General features: G+C 35.7%; 1 protein-coding gene across 10 annotated transcripts in view; it reads left to right on the forward strand.

Moving 5' to 3' along the window:
- Nucleotides 1-17,220, forward strand: part of ank2a (ankyrin 2a, neuronal) — an 87,970-nt gene that overhangs the window by 45,665 nt on the left and 25,085 nt on the right. For 9 of the 10 annotated variants that reach the window (XM_067404373.1, XM_067404379.1, XM_067404381.1 and 6 more), the window contains 14 exons: nt 4,320-4,418; nt 4,552-4,650; nt 4,936-5,034; nt 5,115-5,213; nt 5,310-5,382; nt 5,465-5,518; nt 8,098-8,221; nt 8,391-8,475; nt 8,941-9,044; nt 9,458-9,493; nt 11,345-11,569; nt 14,481-14,635; nt 15,574-15,785; nt 16,263-16,455. In XM_067404373.1, the coding sequence (XP_067260474.1) occupies nt 4,320-4,418; nt 4,552-4,650; nt 4,936-5,034; nt 5,115-5,213; nt 5,310-5,382; nt 5,465-5,518; nt 8,098-8,221; nt 8,391-8,475; nt 8,941-9,044; nt 9,458-9,493; nt 11,345-11,569; nt 14,481-14,635; nt 15,574-15,785; nt 16,263-16,455 (1,657 nt within the window). The remainder of the gene's footprint in view (nt 1-4,319; nt 4,419-4,551; nt 4,651-4,935; nt 5,035-5,114; nt 5,214-5,309; nt 5,383-5,464; nt 5,519-8,097; nt 8,222-8,390; nt 8,476-8,940; nt 9,045-9,457; nt 9,494-11,344; nt 11,570-14,480; nt 14,636-15,573; nt 15,786-16,262; nt 16,456-17,220) is intronic. The other variant, XM_067404376.1, reaches the window with a different exon arrangement.

The following is a 17,220-nucleotide window of genomic DNA, read 5'->3' on the forward strand; positions in this document are numbered from 1 at the left end:
TTTGACCCTTTGACTAGATTTGACCATTCCAATATGGCGGACGGGCAGCCCATAGAAACAGACCCTAATGAGGCATTTTTGTGTGTGTTTGTATATATATATATATATATATATATATATATATATATATATATATATATATGTGTGTGTGTGTCTAGAGCAAGGAGCCTATGTATCCTCAGCTAGTGTTCATGCATGCATAAACATAACATCATGGTCAAAGTGGGTCCTTAAAAAGTCTTAAAATCAGTTTTACGAATTTATGGGTAAAAAGTTGTAAAAAGTTGTAAACCTCTTTAATGGTATAAGAAAAGTCTTAATCATAATTTCAAATTTTGGGTAAAGAAAAACTGGAATCGCAATATGACTTAAAAGACTATGATTTAATTAAATCTGAAATAAATAATTAAAATCATAAAAATATATATATAATATATATATATATATATATATATATATATATATATATATATATATATATATATATATAAAATCATTTATAGAATATTGTATAATAATAATATAATTTATAAAAATGGTATAAAGGCTGAAATGTTTTTTTTTTTTAATTTTATAAAACTTTGTTTTTGTTAAAACTTGTATTATTTGAGTCTATGCTACCATAGACATTACCCTACCTCACCCATATGGTATTAAATTTATGTGTGCTGGTCTTAAAAAAGCCTTAAATTTTAAAAACATATTTTTGTCATCCAAACTGACACTTTTTGTTTCGATCGTAATTAAATCATTCCAATTGATGAAGCCGAATATAATGTTTACTCGAACGCTAAGTTAAGTGATCGGGTTGATGTGCGCGTTTTTATGACACAAGTTTCAAATCGGATTTGATCTTTTGACATACACACACTGCACAAATATACAGAGTATCCTGCTGTTGGCGCATACTAACCATCCATCCTGCCATCGCTTCTTTTCTTTGTTTTAAAAAGCAGAATTAATATTAATCTATTTCGGGTCCTGGTTAGGAGACGAAGAGCACATGAAGCTTTGTGCCGTGCTGTTTGTATTTATCAAGCTGTAAAACCGCCACTTCTCACATCTGTGGATGAGAGTCCGAAGCAAGGACTACTGGGACGACATTCTCCTGCAGTACTGCACAGACGATAAGTGGAATGAGAATTTTAGAATGATACGACAGTCATTTGTTACACTTTATACAACAGTTCTTTCTGGTTCTCGAATCTTATTGGCTGAGAGCTGTGCGATATTCCCCCAGTATCGGCACTGGAACCATTTCACAATTTGTATCACTCCACTTGTTGCTGAATCTATAATCTCTATATTGTCGTAAGAGCAAACCCACTATAATTTTACAATATTATTACTGTTATTGTCATGGAATGTAGTTTTAAACATTTTTTTTGCGAGAATTGTTTAGACCTCAAATATGCGATTTATATCGAAATATATCGCTTATTTGATAGTTTGTTTAGACGCTTTCGGTGATGTGAGCTCATGTACCCACCCAGAACAGCTTCGTCTTGGCCAGTCCTTCAGGAATTTTCCTCTGGCTCCTATTTAGATGGTGGTTAAACATGAAGTCTAATTCATTTTGGTTATATAAAATAGGCAATCTTTGGTCTTATTAATCTATTACTTGTTCCAGAGCAAACTGTTTTAATTTTATTAAATCCTGTACTAACTGTAGCACTGCTTTTGGAATTTTGCCTGAATTGTTTGGTTGTGTTTATTTCCTATTGTACAAAGTTCTTATACTTTTGGCTATTGTTGTTAATTTAAATATTATTGTTCAATAAAGAATACTTTATATAACAAATATGCCATATTTGTTATTGAGAAAGGGTCCGTTAGTGAATGGTAGTTTGACTTCGACTTTAAAAGTTACATTATTACACCATTAGATGGTAGCAAAGACTGTCTTTATGAGTGAGTTGCAAGGACTTTTATATTGAAAGGGACTGAACCTAGGGTGTAAACAAGGAAGTTGTTTTTACTTTAAACAACCATAAGATGCAACCGACAAATACATTGACTAACGCTGTCATGGGAAATCCCCTTAGCTGTTAACTGTCCTCAGACATTCGCTGCCTGCGGGACTAGAACCCTGGTCCGCCGACATGGGAGTGAGGCACTCTAACAAGGAGGCTAAAGACCGCTAGAGTGCCTCTTTAGATCAGGGGAGTGAGGCTTACACGCACAGGTCTAACTAGCCTACGTCTGTTGCACTCACTCCCTAAACCTCACTGGTATCCGGGTCATGGCACCACTGCACCCCCTCATGTTCGAACCACCCTCTCTAAGCGGGACTCAAACCCAGGCCCCCCAGCATGGGAGTCAGGCGCTTAAACAAGGAAGCTAAAGACCACAGTCTTTAGAGCGCCTCTTTAGATCAGGGGAGTGAGGCTTACACGCATAGCTCTTACTAGCCTACGTCTGTTACACTCACCCCCCCAAATCTCACTCCCATCAGGGTCATGGCACCACTGCAACCCCTCCTGTTCCAACTGCCTAATGAGGTCTAAAGCCGAGTTCAGACTGCACGATTTTCAAAGTAGTCGGGTCACTGTTCTTTTCACACTGCATGACTATCTTGGCCAGCATTCAGTCGCTGCTGTGTTCAAACTGCACGATGGATCGGCGACAGAAGGTTTCACACTGCATGACTTTACAATAGGAAGAATCGCCAACAACTCTGTCTGGCACGCAAACTACGTTTCACAACCAAACACACGCGAGATGTGACAAGGAAACAACGCGATATCACGCGTGCAGGACCGGAGTTATTATTATTATTATTAAAAACGGTAGCCCGCAAGAAGCTTGAAATACGAGTTGCCTGTTCGCTGATTTGCAGCGAATATAAGAAAAAGAAAAGAAAAATATGGAGGAGGAAATGGTTGCGGAGACTGTGGATTGTGTGTTCTGCAACGAGAGTTGGAGGTAAATACATAACTTTTCAATGTGCTGCTGTTGCGGATGGTCAAGCAAATGTTTGTGTTTTGTTTCAGTTTGATACAATAGTGTGAATGAAGATGCTTGCTGATATTGTGGTCTATAACTCCTCCCCGAACTCCACGCTGCTCTGTATGTTGCTCTCTCATTGGCTGTCGGTCATCGCCGGTGTAGTTTTCAATCAGAACACTTTTCACACTGCAGGATTTTGAATCGCCGACAGGTCCAGATATTTAGCATGCCAAATATCTTACGGGCGTCGGCGACTCGTCGGTGATTCTCTCAGATCGCGTCTTTGCTCATTCACACTGCGTGATTGTCACTCGCGTGAATGAGCACCGATTTGCCTGTGATTTCGGGCATTTGTCGGCGATTTCTCAAAACCTGTCGGCGAGCCAAAATCGGGGCTAAAATCGTGCAGTCTGAACTCGGCATAAGCGGGACTCGAACCTGGGTCCACAGGCATGGGAGTTGGCGCTCTAACAAGGAAGCTAAAGACCATAGTCTCTAGCGTCAGTCGCTAGAGAGTCAGTCAGCTCTTATTAGCTGTGCGTGTATTTCCTTCTCTACCCGGAAGGAAATAGTTCCGCACAAAAGTGTGTTTTTACATAACGACATAACGTTGTTGTTTCTTATTTATTTACACACTTGTGCTGTCGAACAGTTGTATAAACACAATATCACACTCGTAGCCGTGCTGATATACAGCGATATTGCACGGCTACAAGTGTGATATTGCTCATATATTCAACAACAGCAGCTGCTCCTTTAGCTTGTCAGCATCATTACACCATTTCCAAATCATTGCACATGCACAGAACTTTACAGTTTCGGTTTTCAGTCCAAACAACTGTTTATATGTTTATATAGAATGGATTACAAAAGTTTTACACCACCAACCCTTACCATCCGAATGAAATTTCAATCAGATTTAGCCAATTCATTAATTCCGATAGATGTGGTTACATGTGACTTTTTTATTCAGATTGTGCTACTCAGCATCCCCGTAGACTGTTATCTCCAGTCCACTTGTGCATCTCTCAAATCATTACTGACTCCTAGAAACCATACTATTGGCTCCTTACTTTGCTAATATAATGGGGCCACTGTAGAATTCAGCAAGTGACTAGTCAGAAAGAAGTATTCCAGAGAGCCAAGTAATAGTGAAAAAAGTGAAAGTGACGTGTAAAGGCCAATCTGTGGCACCTAGGGAGTGATTGGGGTTAGTTGCCTTGCTTAAGGGCACCTCAGTCATTTCCTGCCGGTATCGAAAATTAAACCCGCAACCTTCGGATTACCAGTCTGACTCTCTAACCATTAGGCCATGACTGCTGTAATAATAAACATGAGTTGGTTCATAATTTCTTCTTTTTGTTTTTCAGAGTGGTCTTACACCTCTTCACCTCACTGCTCAGGAGGACAGAGTGCGGGTGGCTGAAATACTCGTCAAAAACGATGCAAACATAGACCAGCAGACCAAAGTAAGCATGACTCGTAGATTTATATTACTGTAGTTCTTTTACTGTGCTTTAATTTTTAAAAAGAATAATTTGGAAAGAAAGTTTCAAGATGTGTTACATTTCAGCTAATGTGAAATTTGGTTGTTTCTTCTAGTTGGGCTACACTCCTCTTATTGTTGCTTGTCACTATGGAAATGTAAAAATGGTTAATTTCCTTTTGCAAAATGGCGCTAATGTCAATGCAAAAACTAAGGTAAGCGTTTTATATTGTTATATATCCACAATCATTTTTGAATGTGATAATAAGAAATGTTTCTTGAACACCGAATCAGCATATTACTACTGTAATTGTTATATTTTATGAATTAATTTATATACAACAAGCATCCTGCATCCTAGAAAATTCTATCTGACATTCTTCATGTTTGACATTCTTCAGCTTTTTGCATTGCATATTGATTTTTCATATAATTGTTATTTCTGATCTGTTTACTGTATTGATGGAGCTGTTTTTTTTGTTTGTTTGTTTTTTTTCCAGAATGGCTACACGCCACTTCACCAAGCTGCTCAGCAGGGAAATACACACATTATCAATGTCCTGTTGCAGCATGGGGCCAAGCCTAATGCAGTCACCATGGTGAGGGACAAACTTGTACTCGCAGAAATGATATTAATTCTGAATCATACTTCTCTAACCTAACACTCTTTCTCTCTCAGAACGGAAACACAGCACTCTCTATTGCTAAACGTCTGGGGTACATCTCAGTGGTGGACACTCTGAAAGTTGTTACTGAGGAAATAGTCACAACAACAACCGTACGTATCCTTGACTTTACATACAGTATAAGAACTTTTGATGTGTGCATAAACAGTACAGTGTATATGTTGAATGCTTGTTAATTACTACTGTAGACTGTGACAGAGAAACACAAACTGAACGTTCCGGAGACAATGACAGAAGTTCTGGATGTGTCTGATGAGGAGGGTAAGATACTGTGTTTTATTAAATTTTATTATGCATAGTCAGGATTTCATAAGTCTGTGTAAAAATTGCTGTGCCTCTATAGCCCAGCATCAGATGGAGGAGGAGCTTTTAACTGAAGTCTCTATGGAGATCGAAGGTATAAAGGGTATAGATATAGAGTGAACAAAACTGACCCCTTTACTAACATTACACTTACTACATTTGCCAAAAATCTGTTCAGTTCGTTCTGTATCTATTCCAAAGTGTGGTTTGCAGTTTGTGTGCTAACTGGAACCAGCATGATTATTGTATGTAAAAAACTAACTTTCTTCTGCATTATTTGTGCTAATCTGGGGAACATTTTTAAAATCATAAAATGAGAGTACATAATATCTGTGGGACACTGAGTATTTTTAATTAATAATACCTACATAATGAGTTAGGGGTACTTGTTATGGCAGTCATCACTGTTATTATTGCTCATATTTAAAGTAGGAGATTAGAATAGAAACCTAGCCCCAAGTACTGTTGGTAACACTTTACAGTAAGGTCGAATTTATTAAAGAGATAGTTCACATAAAAAAAAATGAAAATTTAGCCATCACTTACTCACCCTCAAGTTGTTCCAAACCTATAAAAGTTTTATTTTAAAGAATGTTGGTAACCATACAGTTGACAGTAACCATTGACTTCCATAGTATATTTTTTTCCTACTATAGAAGACAATGGCTACCATCAACTGTTTGATTACCAACATTCTTTAAAATATCTTCTTTTGTGTTCAACAGAAGAAAGAAACTGATACAGTTTTGGAACAACTTGAGGGGGAGTACATTTTCGTTTGTTAATAAAAATACAAATTTTCTTTGTTAGTTCATGAAAGGTCCAGGGCCAAAACCACAAATTTTGATTTTAATTATGTATTAGTAAATGTTGAACTAAGATTAATAAACACTTTAGAAGTATTTTTCATTGTTAGTTCATGTTAAAGGGGCTCGATGTAAGATTTTTACTTTAATAAAGCATAAAAATACCCTAATATGTTTGCAGATACTGTATTTAGGAAACATGCTAAGTTCACCTTGTTTCTCAGAAAAACAATGCTACAGCCAGATATTCTTTGAAAATGTGCGCTCCGGTTAAGTAGTGTTTGTATTGCGCATAAATTTTAGTCATTCCCGCAGGTTTCGCGGTCACACTAAAAGCGCGCGCACTACTGATCCGAAGCGAACAAGCCACGCTCAGTCTCAAACATAGACAGAAATCAAACAGAGTCCCAAGTACCAAAATAAGCGCCTTCCTGCGCTTAAACATTCAAATACGTACAAAAGTATGTCAAAACCAGCGGCACAGGCAATCTTGGCGAGTATGCAGATAAACACAGTCAGTTTTGAATCGTTAAATAGCTAAGAAAGTGAACCCATGTCGTGTGTAACAGTATTGGGTCTGTTGAACACTGTTCATAAACTCTTAAAGGGACAGCAGTCCAATATTCAATGTCTGTCATGTTAATCAAAGAACAAAAGACAAAGAAAATCACTTTCTGCTCTTGACTGAATATGTTTTATAACTTTAATGGTAAGAATTATTTGCAATAAAGACTACAGAAATTAAGGTAACTAATGCAAAATAACACAATGTGTTATTTTACATTTGATTACTTTAATTTCTGTAGTATTTCTTACCTGAATAAAAACCCAGTTAACCCAAAAAACTTAATTGCTCTCTTTATTCTATTGCATTTATTTGCTCTTTATGTTTTATCACTGACTTTTACTTTTTTTTTTTTTAAATGAAAATAAAACTCTGCATTGAAGAAAAGTAGATTTTTGTTTGTATATGTTGTAATTTATAGTTCTTAGAAAGAAAATCGGAATCTGCAAAAAATATGTATCGGCCGATCACACTAACGAAAAATCGGAAATCGGAATCGAAAATTGCAATCGGTGCATCTCTACTAAAAAGCCTCTGAATCCATCTAATTATCTCTATGAACAACAGCATATCAAAACAGATAAATCAACTCTTGCTTACAGTGTTTAAGTCTCCTCAGCTTTCAATGTCAAATGCGCTCCCTATTGTTGCTGGCAACCATATGCTGTAAAAGCTGGCAACCCGCGTCTTTGAACGAGGGGGCGGGCCAAACATTATTTTGAATTCGGATTGCAGTACCTATTTTGAACACTGGGTGTCATTCCTACATAGAGCCCCTTTAAGTTAACTAATGTTTACAAATGGAACCCTATTGTAAACTGTTACCGTATTATTAATATTAGCAGAGTAACTCATCTGCATTCTTTCAAAGATGACAGAATAAATAAGCAAATTAATATGTTAAATATAAATTAAGATAAATAGATCACTTTCAGTTCAAATAAACAAATTCATCTTTGTTTATTTTAGTTTTTATGGGTTTTATTTGTCCTTTCTGTCTCTCTCTCTCTCTCTCTCTCTCTCTCTTTTAATCTTTACCATAACAAACTTGAAGGTTTATATTAAATGTTATTTGATCTGAATTTTAAAAGGATTCTGTTTCATTTGCATCTATATTGGGTCAGAGAATGAGAGAGAATAGCATGTCCAAAGAAATAGAAATAAAGTCACGATTTTGGGCTCTATAGACTAGTCAATCGATCATTTAATCAAGTCAGTCATTTGATCAGCTCATACTCAGTTCATTAGTCTGTCAAATTGACAGTATCAATCAATCCATTCTGTAAATGTGTGTATGAGCAGGTGAGGACACAATGACAGGTGATGGAGGGGAGTACCTGAGAGCAGAGGACCTGAGAGAACTTGGTGATGACTCTCTACCTGGACACTACCTGGACGGCATGAGCTACACCCACAACCTAGACCGGTAAAAAATCCCACAGGCACATTAAGACAAAACAATATTTTAACATTCAACAGACAAGCTAATTCCTGCTAAACAGCTTATTACAGTTAGCCCCGCCCCCAAACTCACACCATTGGGTGAGACACACATAATGCTGTTTTGCCCACCTGCTTTCATTGTCCTACCACAGGTCCCACGAGACCCCCAGTCATCTTGCTTACAGGGGTGAAGGAATCTTGATTGAGGAAATGATCTCCAGCCACCAGCTTACTAAGGTGAACTATCGCACTTCGTATGCACGTCTCATTCAACTTTTGGGCCAGTGTTATTAAACAACATGTTATTAAACATTGAAATAAATATAAAATAAAATAAAATATGAATATTAGATTAAAACTTAGAATTAGAAATGGTGCCTTGGCAACTAACCGAAATTGATCCATTTAAGTTGATGTACTAAAATTACTTACTAAAACTTAAATTAAAACTGAAAAATAAAAAAAAATAATTCAAAATGTCAATAAAAATACTATAATAGAGATATTTAAAAAATTATAATAAAAATTACAAACAAAATCACTAAAAATTAAATTAAAATGAAAACCGAAAATATAAAAATAAATGCTAATTCAAAATGTTAATAAATACTGTAATAGAATATTAATAATAGTAAATAATATTAAATGGTCTTTATGTTTTTATTTCATGATATGTTATAGTCTGATTTTGTCGTTTGTCAGGTGTCAGCGTTCTCTCGAGAGCATGAGAAGGACTCGTATCGACTGAGCTGGGGTGCTGAACATCTGGATAATGTGGTGCTAACCAGCACTCTTCTGCAGTCAGGGTTAGTAGGTTTCAAACACGCACACGCACACACACACACACACATGCACACACACACACACACTTGCCTGCCACGTCAAAACCCTTAGTCAAAGCAGGCATTGCATTAGATGCCACTCTTATGAACCATGAATGATTGTTATTCATGCTCTTTCTTTCTTTCTTTCTTTCTTTCTTTCTTTCTTTCTTTCTTTCTTTCTTTCTTTCTTTCTTTCTTTCTTTCTTTCTTTCTTTCTTTCTTTCTTTCTTTCTTTCTTTCTTTCTTTCTTTCTTTCTTTCTTTCTTTCTTTCTTTCTTTCTTTCTTTCTTTCTTTCTTTCCCTTTTATTACACTCACATCATCTCCCTAAATCATTCGGCTTCTCTCTCTCTCTCTTTCTGCTGTTCGTGATTGTGTCTTTTGTTCTGCTTTTAGCCGATCTACCCCATGCCTTGACCATGACAACAGCAGGTGATCCTTCACTTCTCTTCCTTGTGCCCTTTTTCTTCCTCTCTTCATCTACTTTTATTACATTATTTCATGTATTTTTAACAGCTAACCGCTTTGAGCTTTTCAAATGAGCCTATTAACATTTTAATAAGCATGTTTTGATGATGAACACAGTGAGTCATGTCTCAGTATTCATAGCCCATGAATAATATTTAATATTATTCAGTATTTCTCACATGGGTGGTATGAAACTGGACACATTGTGTTTCTCAACTCTTACAGTATTTTCCCCATTGCCTCTTGAGCATGTTCAAGGGTTATCATTCTTTATCATCTAATAAAGACTTTTTCCAGAAACCTCATGAGCAAAACATAATATTAAACAATGCTGCTTAAAAGTTTGTGGTCAGTCAGATTTTTTATTTTTGAATAATGTCAAATGACATTAAAATGTCTTTGATGTCATTTGACATTAAAGACATTTATAATGTTACAAAAGAAAAATGAATGATGTGTCACAGTTGCCACAAAAAAGGAACACAACTGTTTTTAACATAATAAGAAATGTTTTTTTTTTAGCACCAAATCAGCATATTAGAATGATTTCTTAAGGAGCATGTGACACTGAAGACTGGAGTAATGGCTGCTAGTAATCACAGGAATAAATTAACTTTTAAAATATTATTATATTGTAGCAAAATTGTAGCAATATTTCACAGTATTACTGTATTTTTGATCAAATAAATGCAGCATAAGACACTTCTTTGAAAAATATTAAAAAATCTTATAGACCCCAAACTTTGGAACAGTAGTGTATGTTGGTCTTTAATTTTACAACACATAATGGCAACGCAATCAAATAATAAAATGAGTGTTCTGGGTTTAACAAGAGTTAAAGGGTTAGTTGACCCAAAAATGAAATTTCTGTCATTTATTACTCCCCCTCATGTCGTTCCACACCCGTAAGACCTTTGTTAATCTTCGGGACACAAATTAAGATATTTTTGTTGAAATCCGATGGCTCCGTGAGGCCTGCATAGCCAGCAATGACATTTCCTCTCTCAAGATCCATAAAGGTACTAAAAACATATTTAAATCAGTTCATGTGAGTACAGTGGTTCAATATTAATATTATAAAGCGATGAGAATATTTTTGGTGTGCCAAAAAAAACTAAATAACGACTTATCTAGTGATGGCCGATTTCAAAACTGCTGAAATCACGTGACTTTTGCATTTCGAACTGCTGATTCGACACGCTGATTCATAATTTTCAGAATCTTTCAAAAGCAGTGTTTTGAAATTGGGCATCACTATATAAGTCGCTTTTTTTTTCTTTTTTTTTTAAATATTCTCGTTGCTTTATAATATTAATATTGAACCACTGTACTCACATGAACTGATTTAAATATGTTTTTTAGTACATTAATGGATCTTGAGAGAGGAAGTGTCATTGATCCCTATGCAGGCTTCACTGAGCCATTGCATTTCAACAAAATTATCTTAATATGTGTTCCGAAGATTAGCGAAGGTATTACGGGTGTGGAACGGCATGAGGGAAGAATTTTCATTTTTGGGTGAACTAACCCTTTAATCCTGAAACAGAAAACAATGAAAACCGGGAACATTTCTAATGGCATCAAAGAGAATTGCAAAATTGATGATTGTTTACAAACATATGGAAGCCCCCAGAGCCTATAAAATAAGTTTGGGAAATTAGACAGAAAAGTAATAATGTATGGCCGAGGTGGCATCCATAGGTTTAGAAACAAGAATTTACACACTTTTGTAGTATTTAATTTCTGGGTGGTTTTAATGAAGAAGTTAAGTAGCATTATTTCATTGTCACTTGCTGTTGTTATATATATAAACAGCTTCCTGGTCAGTTTCATGGTGGATGCTCGTGGTGGAGCCATGCGTGGCTGTCGACACAATGGCCTACGCATTATTGTGCCACCTAGAAAGTGCTCAGCCCCTACACGGGTCACATGTCGTCTGGTGAAGAGGCACAGACTGGCCTCTATGCCCCCTATGGTGGAGGGAGAAGGGCTCGCTGGCAAGATCATTGAAGTTGGACCCACTGGAGCCCAATTTCTTGGGTAAGGGGCTGCAAATGTTGAACATTTATGCTGTATATCACCATGAACATTTTCGTCTACTTTTGTGTATGTATGGTGCAGTTATACGTTCTCTATTTTGTCTTGTCTTGACTGACAAAGCAGAACAATATGTCAACATGTTCGACGTGTCCTAACCAGGAGTGATGTTAGTTTTCAGCGACAATCAATTTGTTTGTCTACACTGAATCAGCTGTGCAGTATGATGTAATTTCAGCCAATAAGACAATATTTTATGGTTATTTTGTGAATTTTGGACTAATGATATTCAGTGAATGGGGCTTCAGTATATATTTATATAATTATAATATTTATTCATATTTTGAATTAGATTGTATTTTTTATATTTTCAGTTTAGTTTAAGTTTTAATAATTTTGTTTTATATAGTTGTATATGTGTGTTTGTGTGTGTGTGTACAGTGTATATATATATATATATATATATATATATATATATATATATATATATATATATATATATATATATATATATATATATATATATATATATATATATATATATATATATATATATATATATATATACAGCTATGGAAAAAATTAAGAGACCACAACATTGATTTCTGAACTTGGAGTGGTCTCTTAATTTTTTCCACAGCTGTATATATATATATATATATATATATATATATATATATATATATATATATATATATATATATATATATATATATATATATATATATATATAATATACACACACACACACAATATGCGATATGGTTGTAACGAAGGAACGTTGAGTCACTTCATTGAAACTCATTGTAACTCATTGAGTAGAGTATTATGAGAGAGAGATCGACTAAGCAAGTGCATTACCTGCATCTAACTGATATTTTACAGGTCAATCAATCACAAAATCAGTTTGAATGTCTGCTAAGGAAAGCAATATCTTTGTCTTTGTCCTTTTAACATTTAAGGCATTCCCATGACAGCGCTATTCAGTGCATTTGTCAGTTGCATCTCGTAAGATGTTGTTTAAAGTAAAAATGACGTCCTTGTTTCTTTGTTTCAGCCCATTTCAATATAAAAGTCTGCGACTGACTGACTTACTCATGAAGACAGTCTTTGCCACCCTCCAATGGCGTATTAATGTAACTTTCACTGAAGTCAAAATCACTAATGGACTCTCTAAATACCAAAAAATAAGGCATGTTATTTATATAAATTATTTTTTTTTTTGAACAATATTTCAATTAACATCAATAGCCATTATAACAGTATAAGAAGTAAAACAGGAAATAAATACAAGCAAACAGTTCAGTCAAATATACAAAAGCAGTGCTGTAGTTGGTGCAGGATTTAATTCCAATGTAAATAAAGTTATGAAACTTAATATAGCCCTTAAGCCAAATCTATTAGCTCTGGAACAAGTAATAGATTAATTAGACCAATGATTGCCCATTTTATTTACCCAAAACAAATTATACCTCATGTTTAAACACTATCTACATAAGAGCCAGCGGCAAATTTCTGAAGGACTGGCCGAGATGAAGCTGTTCTCTGCGGGTACATGAACAGTCGCTGACGGCTTGGAGCTCACATCTCTGAAAGCGTCTAAACAAGCATCTAGGTGCTATGTTGCATATCTGAGGTCTAAACAACTATATTCTCGCCTAAAAAAAACTCTTGAAACTACATTCCTTTACAAAATAACAGTAGTATCTATAAAAATATGGTGGGTTTGCTCATCTGCCATGACACTCGCTGTGAGAATGCTCTCAGCCAATCAGATTCAAGAACCAGAACGAACTGTTGTATAAATACAGGTTGAATTCAGGTTGATTGGGACAATTTTCCCCAGTCATCTCAATGGCCTTCCCCAATCACCCTGAATTTACCCTATATATATATATATATATATATATATATATATATATATAATATGCGTGATGATTTCAGGCAGCATTTATAGTTTTTGTTTAAGTTTTCATCTAACATTTGTTTTATTATATTTTATTTTAATTAACAGAAATGATTGAATAATTGAATGAAAAATTAATGAATCATCTTTTATTTATTTTTTATATCTATTTTTTAAATAGTTTTAGTTTAAGTTAAACAATACCAACACTGCTGGGCATGATAATGCTGAAATAGAGACCAAGCGATGAACAAAATGTCACAGCCGGTTATGACAAAAACTCATGCTTTTAATGTCTAGCTTTTAGGGTTCATCCCACCTGGTTAGGACACTTGTCATCTCTTAGTTTGGAGGAATGACAGCAGTGTTCCTCTCTCACTAAGTCCGAATTCAGTAAATCAGGTTCACATTGTGCCTTGTTGTTTTTACATCTTTTTTTAATGGCTGCGATCGGAACAGTAAACTCCACCTCCCAACAGCCCCTCCTCCTCTTAATGAGGGTGAAAGTCTTGTCAGCAGAATTCTGCAGCTGGGTCCACCCGGGACCAAATTCCTCGGGTAGGAGAGACCCTAATGCCAAATATCCTGTGGATACCGGTCACATTTCCCCCTAATTCTTTTAAATACACCTCCATCTCCAAGATGTCATTTTTTTTTTTTGTTTTTGTCCTTTTTTTTTATAATTTTCTGAGTTAGTTTTTATCATTCCGAAATAGAGGTGTTCCATGAATTTACCTTTTCCTCCCTTGTTACATTTTGGATATCATTTGATTTTAAATTTGATATTTCTTGTAATTCTAATTCTATTTGTCATGTGGTGTGTGTACGCTGTATATTGCATTATCCATTGTTTTGTTACTCTCTTTTTCTACCTTGCTGCATGCTGCATTTTCCTGTTTTTATGTCGTCCTCCACAGATGCAATATCTGTTTCTGAACAACAACCCTCCCTTTAAGCAGTCTAAAGCCATACATTAATTTGTCTGAAATAACACCGCTTATTTTGCAGGCCTGTAATAGTGGAGATCCCCCACTTTGCTGCATTGCGTGGGACAGAGAGGGAGTTAGTGATTCTGCGCAGTGAGACGGGAGAGAGCTGGAGAGAACATCACTGTGAGCATACAGAAGAGGAGCTGAATCAAATACTCAATGGCATGGACGAAGGTGAGTGTGTCCAGAATGCACAGAGACACTTGTTTGATTAACATAACACACCTTGAATTTGCTGTTACATTCAAATCAAACTCAGCCAATGGTGTGCCGCACAAAAATCTGTACCTTTTTTTTTTTTTTTTTTATGTTTTTATGTTTTTAATGTCTCTTGATGTGCTCACTAAGGGTGCATTTGATAAAAAATACAGTGAAAACAGTAGTATTAAAAAATAAAATTGAAATGAACTGTTTTATGTTGTGAATATATTTTAAAACATAATTTATTCCTGTGATGGCAAAGCTGAATTTTCAGCATCATTACTCCAGTATTCAGTGTCACATGATCCTTCAGAAATCATTCTAATATGCTGATTTGATGCTCAAGAAACATTTCTTATTATTATCAGTGTTGAAAACAGTTGTGCTGCTTAATGTTTTTGTCAAAACCATGATACATTCTTTTTCAGGATTCTTTGATGAATAGAAATTTCAAAAGAACATTTATTTGAAACAGAAATGTTTGTAACATTATGAATGTCTTTGATGTCACATTTGATCACTTTAATGCCTCTTTGCTGAATAATTTATTTTAAAAAGCATTAATTTATCCTTAAAAAAATCTTACTGACCCTAAACATTTGAACGGTAGTATAGTTGTGACAGTTAACATCTTTAGTTGAAAAGGTGATTTAGGTGAATTGGTAATGCCTACTTTGGTCCTTTGGAAGAACTACTGGTTTGGATTGGATTGAATTGGATTATATTGGAAGTGTATTCTATGTGTGATATTATCACACACACATAATTATTCACCATTCAAATATGTGAATGGTGAAAATATGTGTAATTTAATGCATGCCTGGCTTAAATCATCCTCATAATCTCCCTTGTCGACTAATTTTATATTGCAAAACTTAGTTATGAGATATTATTTGTGATTTTCACATCAGAACTGGACAGTCCTGAGGAGCTGGAGAAAAGGCGAATATGCCGCATCATCACTCGGGATTTCCCACAATACTTTGCTGTGGTGTCCCGCATTAAGCAGGACAGTCACCTGATTGGTCCAGAGGGCGGGGTGCTAAGCAGCACACTTGTTCCACAGGTCCAGGCTGTGTTCCCAGAGGGAGCACTGACTAAACGGATACGCGTGGGACTACAGGTAATCCACTGTGCCATGCAGTCTTGTTCATTGACCTTACAATGTATAAAGAAGTGGTTTCTCAATTTGCTTTTGACATCTTAGACCATTTTCACACAAATTATGTTGAGGGCAATGCTATACAATTATTATGATACTTTATTACTCTAGATCGATAGAACAAACAAGCTTCTTTGTGCCATTTAATCTGATTCACTTGATATTGAGCTGTATACAGCAGCAGTTTTCTAAAGTAAAGGTAAAAAAAGGTCTATAAATACACTGCAAAAATAATACTAATGCATTATATTGAAAAACATCAATATTAAAATGTGTTATTTTGTGGAAAAATAATTATGCTCTTCTCGGAAACATTTACTTAGCAATATACAGCATTGCTCCTACTTTGTTTAGAGGCAGGGAGAATGATGAAGGGAATTGAAAAATAAAGTGAGATGTCCATCCTGAATTTCGCATCTCAATCTCATCCTTCATTAGGCCCAGCCCATCAGTGAGGATATGGTGAGGAAGATCCTGGGTAATAAGGCTACATTCAGCCCAATTGTTACGTTGGAACCCAGAAGACGCAAGTTTCACAAGCCCATCACCATGACTATTCCTGTCCCTAAAAGCCCAACCAGTGATGGGGCCAACAGTACACCCACTCTCCGACTGCTATGTAGCATTACTGGTATGTGAGAATAAAGAGTAGTTTATCCAGTTTTGTCCATCATTTTGGACCCTCACATCCAGCTCACTTTCTCTTTGAACTGGGCACCGAGCACCAGAACAGCCAGGCATAAGAACAGCTATTTCTCTCAGGCTATATTCCACATGAACAGTACATAACACATCTCAGGATTGTACATCTGTATATAGCAAATCTGTACATTCGTAATTCTGTCTATTGGTATATTTGTTTCTCTATATTTGTATTACTGTAATGTATTGTATCTATTCTCTTTATTAGGGCCCGAGCACCGATGGTGTGAGGACCCTATTGGAATTGCTCAGCCATTTCTTCTTCTTCTCCAAAATGAATCGCATTTTTGAGGGCCTAAACGTTCTCAAAAACTCATGAAACTTTGCACACGCGTCAGAAGTGGTAAAAATTTACATCTGATATGGGTTTCAGAATTAGGTGTGGCAAAATTTCTCGATAGCGCCACCTACAAAATTTCAATTAAGCGCCCTTCGTGCTACGTTTCACGTAAAGTTATGAAATTCGGTAGACGGATGTAACAGCCCAATACCTACAAAAAAGCCCCTGGGTGCAAAGTTTGTAAACCCAACAGGAAGTGAGATATTTTGAATTTTCTCTACAAAATTTTGGCAGTTTTTACCATTTCCACATGTACTTTAACGAACTCCTCCTAGAGCTTTAATCAGATCAACATCATATTTGGTGAGTCTAATCTAAAGGCCTTTGAGACGTTAAATTGCGAAGATCTAGAGT

This window comes from Chanodichthys erythropterus, chromosome 12, assembly GCF_024489055.1.
Source record: "Chanodichthys erythropterus isolate Z2021 chromosome 12, ASM2448905v1, whole genome shotgun sequence".
NCBI lineage: Eukaryota > Metazoa > Chordata > Actinopteri > Cypriniformes > Xenocyprididae > Chanodichthys > Chanodichthys erythropterus.